Below are 10,266 nucleotides of genomic sequence, written 5' to 3'. Positions count from 1 at the left end.
TGACATATATCCATGGAGATCTAAGGGTTTGAGGTTTGAGGTCAGATGTAGAGTTGCTGGCCAATATTGATGACATCATGGATCTCCACTCCATATATGGGCTAAACTGCGATAGCAGGTCGCATTTACTATGACATCAGGGTCTCCACATCTCCATCCCTGATGATGTCACATGAATTGTCACAAGACCTGGGCACCATAGTGCCCGACACACGGAAATGCACCTTCGGTCACAATTAACATTGACTGACTGCAGTTTCTTCCAGTGGTGAAATGTCCCTTTATTAAGAACGTGTGTCCTTGCTCCCTCCTCTTATTAAACCATCTCTATATCTAATCTATGGCTTCAACCCTCTGGTGACGTCCAGGGACGACAAGAAGGACGCGCTGAAGTTCTACACGGACCCCTCGTACTTCTTCAACCTGTGGAAGGAGAAGATGCTTCAGGCCACCGAGGACAAGCGCAAGGAGAAGAGACGGCAGAAGGTACGCACGGAGACGGGACTGTGTGTGTGTGTGTGTGTGTGTGTGTGTGTGTGTGTGTGTGTGTTTGTGCGTGAGTGCATGTGTGAGTGCATGTGTGAGTGCATGTGACAGTCAGCACATGTTTCAAGTGGGTTACCGTAATGTGTTTCCAATTGTGTAACACGGAATTCAACCAGCGCGCGCACGTGTGTGCGCGTGTGTGCGTGTGTGTGTGCGTGCGTGCGTGCGTGCGTGCGTGCGTGCGTGCGTGCGTGCGTGCGTGCGTGCGCGCGTGTGAAGTGAGTGTGAAGTGCGTGCGTGTGAAGTGCATGTGTGTGAAGTGCATGCGTGTGAAGTGCGTGCGTGTGAATAAAGGTTTTCCCTGCCTACTTGTCATATTATTTTATTCCTAAATTATTTTTTGTTTATTTAGCATTATTCATTATTCATTATTTAGCATTGCGTTGTTATGCTTCATTATGTCATTGGTTGCTAGCACAGCAGCACTTGGTCAGTCACCAAATTATATACTACATTAAAAAATATATATTCACATGCCAGATATTTTGATAGTATAGTATAGTATAGTATAGTATAGTATAGTATAGTATAGTATAGTATAGTATAGTATAGTATAGTATAGTATAGTATATTCTCTATAATGTTAGATATTTTATTTCCAGGCATTGATGGTGATTCAGTGAACTATCGAGCAACCGCTTTGCTGTTCCAATACAAAAAGAAATATGATTATAAAACACGTCATACAGTATATGGATAATAATTATTGTTACTGTGCATTTGCACAGAATGTGAAAATTCTCTTCTCGCCTAGCTAGTTCATTTTAGCTAGCTAGATAGTATTTATCCTATCTGTCACATGAATTCCTCTTTTGAATCCTTCCCTTTGTAATGTTTAACAGAACCATCCAAGTGGAAAAACGGCACTCCGAAAATGACGATGCAAGACAAAAAAAAGGCTCATATGCAAAACTTTTAATCTGGCTAACGCGTTTCCGCAGATTTGTATAGTTTTCTCTACAGCTGAGCCATTGACCGCTCAAAAAGCACCTGCCCTTTATCTCCTCTTTGTAATGTGGTTTATTGATTGTGGACAAGTGCTGCTGTATATATTCTGTATTTGTGGCTTTAGTATTCAATATGTTTTTGTCTTTGCTCCCAACATTAACAATGTATTTAATGCTTTCAAGGTTTGGTTTGTTTGTGTGTGTGTTGGTTTTGTTTTTAACTTCCCTCCGTTTTCCCACTAATGAACAGCTTGGTAGAATCTAGCAGAATACGCCTTCGAAAACCCCAGCCACATCCAACCTGCCCCCATCCGTGCTTCAACGACACATACTGTCTTCTGCTACTTCACACATCTCTCTCTCCACCTTCCATGTCACATGTCTTTCTGTTATGCTCATAGTTTTATAACTTTGCCTCCTGTCTGAGGCCTATATTGGCTTGAGAATAATATCCTCCAATTTAAAGCCTTACTGGGTAAATTCCCTGCTGGTCGGTCACTACCATCATTGTAGGTCTTTAGTTCATTCTTGCACTTCCCAGGAGCTCTTAATTGATCCCGTTGAACTTCAAAGAGGTTGTGTGGAGTCCTGGAGTTGGGAACCCTAAACCCAGTTTCCCACTGTTTCCACACAGTAATGACTAACTCTCCTTTCATCGCTCCCTCTTCTTTTGTCAGTTGAATCCATGCACCAGGTTGTATTGTTTTTTCCATGTTTCTCATGCTCCTCCTCCCTGTCTCTGTCTCTCTGCTCTGTCTAACCCATGAGGTGTGGTGTGTATCTCCCATGTTCTCCATAGAGTTGTCCGGCTCACCCAGACAGGCCTCACTCCAGACAACAAGCCCCACCCAGGAGCCCCCTGTCCAGCTCTGTAAGACTAAGACAATACCCCCCCACCCCCACCCCCTCCTCTAACCTTCCACTCCTGAATAGGGTTGGGATTCGGGTCCGAGATCGCGGATCCGGAGCCGGTTCCATCGTTTTTTTATGAACGGTTCCGCAAACGGTTATCATTAGTCTTCATTTGGCTCCGCTGTGTCTATGTGTGCATGCATGCAAGACAAGTGACTGTGGTGACGTCACCCGTGCACCTACTGTACGTGAGTGATGCTGTGAATGTCCACAATGGCACTGTGACCGGAGCAAGCGAGACAGCCCTGCATAGCGATACTCATACCGGTAGTCATACTAATATCACTGCGTCGCATTGATAATCTGCCTGGGGCAATAATATGCATTGCAAAGGCAGATGAAGTGCAATAAATGTGATGCCATAGTTTTCTACAATGGTGGTTTGAACTTGCACGTCCACAACAAGGAAACATCTCAAAACTCAATACACAAGATTAATCTAGGCACATGAGAGTTAACTACTAACTAATCCAGAGCTTTTTATTAGGTTTATTGTAAATTCTGCTGTTTATGGTGTTCATTTAGAACGCCAATGACTCGACATATGTCTGATATTTTATGAATCACGTCAACTATATTCAGCCATAAATCAAACAAAGTCAATTTGTCTGCACTTAGTTACAAGTTACAATGCAACTCAACTGCTTTTAAATTGGCTCTAAATTCATTGCGCGGCTGTTGAGAGCCCAGCCTTTAGGTGCATATATATCTGCATGCTTTGAATGATTGATTACTTGATAAACAGTTTGCAGAAAGCACAGGATGTACAGTTCAATACAAGCTCTGAAGAGGATTTATACCCCAAGAAAGCACTATGGCTCGTTTTCATTGGGGTAACTGGTGTCCTTCATATACAATTTATCTGAACATTAAAGACACAAATATACAGTACAAATTGCATTAATTATGTTGTTGTGGTGGTTGCCACTGGCTGGTGGTGGACTGTGGTGAAGTTTAGATAATTACAATAAAGCAGCTTTGTATGATTGAATTTGTGTTTATTATGTACTTGTATAATATTAGCATAATGTATGTCAGGAAAAAGGGGAAACAATTATATTAGGAACCGTTAAGGGAACCGTTAGGAACCGTAACTGTTAAGAGGGATCCGGTAAGGATCCGGAACCGTTAAAATCCTAATGAATCCCAACCCTACTCCTGAACCCTGCACCTGATGTCACAGATTAGCAGCCCTGCATATTTCTTCTCTCTTACACTCACAAAACCATTGTGACGTGACCACACTGTCCCTTGTGTCTGCGTCAGTGTGTGTTTCTTTTTCGGAGCTTTTCCTCCTTCCTTTATTACTCACCATCTCTCCAGTCCTCCATGGCTTAGCTCGGTCTGGTTTGATTTGGTTTGGTTTGTTTCCTGTCTCGTCTTCTTCGTTGGAGTCTGGGCGTCTTGCCCGCTGTCTACCACTGTGTCTAAATGTGGATGCCCCCTAATAGTGTGTAGAATAGCTGTGTGTGTGTGTGTGTGTGTGTGTGTGTGTGTGTGTGTGTGTGTGTGTGTGTGTGTGTGTGTGTGTGTGTGTGTGCGTGTGCGTGTGCGTGTGCGTGTGCGCGAGACAATGGAGCTGGTGGTGGGTATTCCTTCCTTTCTTCCTTCCTTCCGTCTGTAGCACTGTAAAACCTTGTCCCCTTCCACCTTTCCTTTCTGTGTATATATATATATATATATATATATATATATATATATATATATATATACTGTATATATATATATACTTTATATCTACAAAGGAAGGTAAATTGAGGAATGGACACCGACATAATTCTTTCGAATCAGCAATTCCAGTTGTCAGATTCGTCGCACTGGATGGCAAACTGCAGCCGGGAGTTTGATGGAACTCACTATCTGCTTTTCGATGTATACACTGTATCATTGTATAGTTATCTAAAGAGCACAAGGTACGTTTATGAACCTGCCAAGGTATCACAAGACATGTCCATCATTGGCAGTCTGAATGCCAAATCTTGCGATACTACCGAGCCAGAAACGATCTGCCGCTGTTTAGATGCCTCGATAAAACTACTACTAAAAGATCAGGAAAGCGTGAAGAGTTGGAGTGGCACATCAGCATGTCTTCTTTTATATTCCTAGACCGATTTTATGACAAAGGTCGCAGTCGTTCAGGAGCAGTGTTTGTTCACGAGCTGCTCCAGCCGGCTCTAATTCACTGCAGTGTATTTCATCAAACTTCCAGTGCCCAGTTTGTCACCCATGAGCATCATGGCGCATCCCTTCCTTCATTTGCCTTCCTTGAGAGTTCTCCCTAAAATCCCTCTTCTTTCTTGCCTTCTGCCTGTTATAGTTATATTTAGTTGCACACAAGGTGTCACACTATCCAAAAGAAAAGTCGATCTTTAAATCGATTTTGGATGCGCAACACCTCCGTGCAACCGCGTATAACTCAGGCTTTGCATTTAATCTCTATTTCTTCATCTCTGTCTCTGTCTGTCTCTCTCTGTCTCTCTCTCTCTCTCTCGCTCTCTCTCTCTTTCTCTTTGTCTCTGTGTCCAGGAGCAGCAGAAACAGGTTGAGGATCCAAGCAGAGAAGTGAAGAAGGTCTGTGACATTGCTGCTGTTGATGCACAATACCTGCACAGCATTATGTATATCATCTGCATGCACCTGGAACTCACATGTTGATCTGACCTCATCAAACCCTGTACACTCACGACATGCTCCTTATATGGCCAGTACAGAATTCATTACATGTTGATCTGACCCCCCATGCCAAAGCGCCAGCACTCGCCCAGCAGTCTGCCATCAACAAGGCGGATGCGTGCGCGCGACCTCGCCAATTAGGCGTCTTACTGGTTATTTATTCTCTGACTTAAAGGACCACTTCACCACTTTTCAACCTATCTTCATATAATAGGTTGTCATTAATAATCATGATAAAATGGCACGATTTCTTTCTACTCAGTCTGTGTCTCACGGGCTGTGGGCCGTTTAGAAACCGAAAAGTGGTGAAGGATGTTGCACAATGTTTTGCTGCTTGTGCTTGTATAAGTTAATTCCTATTCAGAGTTGGATCACATGCATAACGACACTGTGCCGTTGTTCCGTTGACGTGTTGCAGGTGCGTAAGGCTCGTAACCGTCGCCAGGAGTGGAACGTCCTGGCATACGACAAGGAGTTCAGACCTGACGCCAGACTGACCCCGTCACCCTACCACGGAATGTCCTCCGAAGGCTCTCTGTCCCCAGACAGCAGGTATGCACGCACGCACGCACGCACGCACGCACGCACGCACGCACGCACGCACGCACGCACGCACGCACGCACGCACGCACGCACGCACGCACGCACGCACGCACGCACGCACGCAACCACGCACGCACGCACGCAACCACGCACGCACGCACGCACGCACACACACCACACACTTACATTTCTTTATTTGAAACATCATGTCTCTCTGTGCTTGAATCCAGACAAGCCCTAAATGTACAGAATATCAGAAGCACATGTGCATGAACTTATTCACAGTCAACATTGGTCACTTTATTACGTGGCAAAATCATGGCGTATGTCTTCATGATACAACGAGCATATCACTCAGTAGTCAGTACTCTATGGGTAAAATGTATAATGCCATTTTTACCTTATTTTTTAAGACACACACACACACACACACACACACACACACACACACACACACACACACACACCACACACACACACACACACACACTATATACAGTAGCTTTATAGCATGAACTCGCACTGTAATCCAGCTCTCTGCTGACCTCTGTTGGAGCAGGAGAGTACTAATGGGTAGTCTGAAACTTACTCTGGGAATGTACAGTAGTTGTAGTTTAAGTGTGGGTTAGTCTAAAATTACTTTTGTACAATTGTAAGATTGTCTATGAAACGACTCTAGATAAATATGCAGGAATTATAATCGACTTTAAGCCCAGTCCACAACAATGCAACTTAAGTAGTCGCAACTTTCAACCACTTGCAAGCAATTGCAAAACAGCTGATCTACAAGCTTCAGCTTGCATCGATTATTTTGTTTTATAATCTATTACATCGATTAGCTCCCTTTACTGTTGCACCACTAGTATCTTAAAGGACCACTTCACCACTTTTCAACCTACTTTCATATAATTGGTCCTCACTAATGTTCATGATAAAATGCCACTAAAAATCTAAATATATATACCTGGTGAAAAGAAATAAGAAAAAGTTTCAAAACAAATCTGACTAACTGATCTGATCTGGGTTTCTGAACTGCCCACAGCCCTCCTATGAGACACAGACTGAGTAGGGAAAAAAGGTGGCATTTTATCATGAACATTAGAGAGGACCAATTATATGAAGATAAGTTGAAAAGTGACGAAGAGGTCCTTTAATATACAGTACATACTACTCAATCAACGAATGTGTGGCTGATCTGATCTCCGTCTCCCCGCTAACAGATCCGTGGCGTCTGACTCGTACCCGGCCAGCCCCAACAACAACAGCACGGGTCCGGCGGGGGCCGCGGCCCACCCCGCCGACCACCACACCCGGGAGCTCATCAACGCGGCGGCCGCGGCCCAGACGCAGTCCCTGGACCGGGTGCTGCGGCCGCCCAACGCGGCCCCCGGGGGGGCGGCGGGGGCCGCGGGGGGGCGCCACGTGGCCTCCCTGGGGAGGACCCCGTCAGGGCAAGGCGGAGGAGCGGGAGGAGACCCCACGGTCAACGGACCCAGGCAGCAGTCCGTCAAGGAGTACAGGGCAGCGCACAGGTCAGAGAGGTCACGTGGTTATTTTGGCTTCAGTGTGGTTCTTAAAGGCATTTCTGCCGAGATCGTCTTTTGACGTCTTTTGATCCTTTGGCCCTCGGCGCCGAATTTCGTCTTTTGATGTATTTTTTTATTTTTATTGATTACGTTTCATAATAAAGCTGTTCTGCACCCGTCTGTATCGCTCCGGTTGCCGTGCAACGGAAGTAAAACAGGAAAAAGACGGAAGTGAAAAGTCATGCGCACTTTTCACTTTTTTCAGAATCCATTTATCTCAGATTATTTTTTCCAGGCTAATTTTTTTAATCAAAACTAGCTTGATTTGTGGCTTATAAAGCGTTTATGATCGCGGTTACAACATGTATGTTTTGTGTGAATTAAATAACATTTGTCTCTCTCTCTCCTTCTCCTTCTCTCTCTCTCACTCCCCCCCCCCCCCCTCCCCAACAGTGGCCAGCCCTCCTCCATCCCAGAGTACTACATCCCCCCAGCCCCTCCGCCTCCCCCGCCCACCATCCCCTCCGCTCAGACGGCCTTCGACCCCACCGCGGGCGTTGGCCAGCCCCCTGCCCCTCCCCCTGCCCCCTCCGCCCTCCCCCCAACCTCCTCCTACTCCCCCTCCCCTCCCCCTCCTCCCGCCAACTACGTCCCGTCCCCGGCGCACCCTCCGCCCGCCGCCCCGCCCCCGCCACCCCCCGGCGTGCCCCCCGGCGCCCACCCCCTCCCCCTCCTCCACCACCACCACGCGTCCCCTGGGGGCGGCGGCGCCGACGGCGGCGTCCTCGTGGCCTCCAGGAAGGCCGCGGCCGCCGCCGGTCTGGGCATGATGCCCATGAGCGACGCCCGCTCAGACCTGCTGGCTGCCATACGCAGAGGTCAGTGTGTCTGTCTGTCTGTCTGTCTGTGAGCACTAGATCAGTGGTTCCCAAAGTGGGAGTCCGGGGACCCCTAGGGGTCCTTGAGAGAGTTCCAGGGGGTCCCCAGCTAAATGATAGTTAGGAACCGTATGATTCGCTATTTTTATACTATGACAATTTGTATGTATTTGATGTATTACCATGTCTTTTGTTCCTGCTTACTAAGTAAGTCACTCTGGATTAAGACTAGAGTGTCTGCTAAATGCCTAAATTGTAAATCAAGTCTCAAGTCAAGAGAGGGCTCACGTCATTTCTCCTCCTCCTCCTCCCAGGCATCCAGCTGAGGAAGGTGCAGGAGCAGCGAGAGCAGGAGGCCAAGCGGGAGCCCGTGGGCAACGACGTGGCCACCATCCTGTCCCGACGCATCGCCGTCGAGTACAGCGAGTCCGACGACGACTCGGACCCCGACGAGAACGAGTGGTCCGACTAGGACCACCCAGAGGAGGGAGGGGGGTCCGACTGGGACCACCCAGAGGAGGGAGGGGGGGCCGACCAGGACCACCCAGAGGAGGGAGGGTGGGGGGGGACCATGAGCCGGGGCACAGAGGGAGGGTGGTCCAATTAGGACACAGAGGCCCCTTTTTCACCAGGGTTGAACCGGTTCGGTTCTTCTTTATTCCCCGCCTGACATTGAACCAGTTCAGAGTGTTTCCACTGAAAATTGGTCCCAGAATCCTAAAAGTTGGTTCGGAACCGGAACTAAAAAATTGGCCGCCGGTTCCGTGAAAGCACCACAGTTCCAAGAATCTAGAACGGAACCAGTTCTTAGTACCAATGTTCTTTTTGGTGGAAAAGGGTCCTGAGGGAGGGAGAGAGAGTGGAAGGAAACCTAATATCTAATGTGTTTTGCAGGGGGGGGGGGGGGGGGGGTGCCTGGGTGAGAAGAAAAAAAGAGAGGAAGAAGAGGCGTGGGAGCAAATATGAGTTGGAGATGAGGGGTAGATAAGAGAGAGAAGAGGTGTGTGGTAAAGTCGAGTGTGCGGGAACATGTTCTTGGTCTTTTCTCCCGTTTGGGTGGAGTTGAAGCAGGCGGGAGACAGGTGGAGCTTCGTCTGATTTATTATGCCTCATATGATCCGTCGTATGACGTCACGTGGCGAAAAATACCTGATCTACAAGGTTACGAATTTGCGCCGTGGATTCGACACACGTCGTCGTGAGCTTGCGGATCTTGGCTCTTTTGCGGTGCACGATGCGGCTGCACGAAGAAGTATAAATCAGGCTTTTAGTCATTAACAATTTAATTAACTCAAACAGGTAGACGCAGTCAGCCGTGCACACATAGATACGCACACACACACACACACACACACGTGTACATGTGCTGCGGCACACGTGCTCCTATTTAAAGACCCCCTCTGAACATTGAGAGCTCTCACGGCAACAGGTTTGGCAATTTTCGCACGCTCGGTTCGGTTGTTGCCACGGACGACGGCACTTAACTTCCTGAAGCCACGTGCTGTGTGTGTGTGTAGGTGTGTGGGTACCCAGGGAACGCTAGGTAAACAAACACACACACACACACACACACACACACACACACACACACATACACACACACACACACATTTAACTATACTTGTGAGGACACTTTATAGGACGGCATTGAAAATAGTCAGAGAATAGCCGCCGAGCTTGTAAATGGATTAATAGATTTTTTCGGTCCGCGACACCAGCGCGTGTTTTGTTTTTGTCCTGTTGGCTGGCCGCCTGGTTGCTTCCAAGCAGTGTTGATTTTGTCAGCAATTATTTTTTTAGTTTAGTCATAGTCTTTGGAATGAAACTTAATTTAGTATTAGTCATATTTTAGTCACCTGGAATGTTTAGTGTTAGTCTAGTTTTAGTCGACTAAATGTCATAAGATTTTAGTCGACTAAATTTACAGTTGATTTAGTCGACTAAAATGTATTTTGGCTGATTTTACACTTATATATAGCAGATCTACAAGATCTACATGCAACCAAGTGTAAAATCACCGGTGTCTTACTTATACTGGATCTTTTGTCCACTAGTCCCTTTTTCGTCATAGTATTAGTCGACAAAATCAACACTGTTTCCAAGCTGAATCCCAAGGACGTGACCAGACTGAGGATCAGGATTTATAAACTCCTAAACCTAACTATATCTCTAACGACTCTAAAATCATCTTAACCACAAAACAACCATTTTATTTGTGACGACTAGGAAAATGCAATGTCT

The 10,266-nt window shown here is 46.7% G+C and overlaps 1 protein-coding gene across 1 annotated transcript in view; it reads left to right on the top strand.

Moving 5' to 3' along the window:
- LOC306913600 (actin-binding protein WASF3) overlaps positions 1-8,497 on the top strand; it is a gene marked incomplete at both ends in the record, with an annotated part of 18,827 nt that extends 10,330 nt beyond the window's left edge. The window contains 7 exons of the mRNA XM_079490368.1: positions 369-486; positions 2,293-2,364; positions 4,932-4,976; positions 5,497-5,630; positions 6,842-7,153; positions 7,601-8,025; positions 8,340-8,497. Of these exons, the coding sequence (XP_079346494.1) occupies positions 369-486; positions 2,293-2,364; positions 4,932-4,976; positions 5,497-5,630; positions 6,842-7,153; positions 7,601-8,025; positions 8,340-8,497 (1,264 nt within the window). The remainder of the gene's footprint in view (positions 1-368; positions 487-2,292; positions 2,365-4,931; positions 4,977-5,496; positions 5,631-6,841; positions 7,154-7,600; positions 8,026-8,339) is intronic.
- Positions 8,498-10,266: the final 1,769 nt, after the last annotated feature.

The sequence above is a fragment of the Electrona antarctica genome, assembly GCF_951216825.1.
Source record: "Electrona antarctica genome assembly, chromosome: 21".
NCBI lineage: Eukaryota > Metazoa > Chordata > Actinopteri > Myctophiformes > Myctophidae > Electrona > Electrona antarctica.
This window is presented reverse-complemented; position numbering and strand designations above follow the sequence as displayed.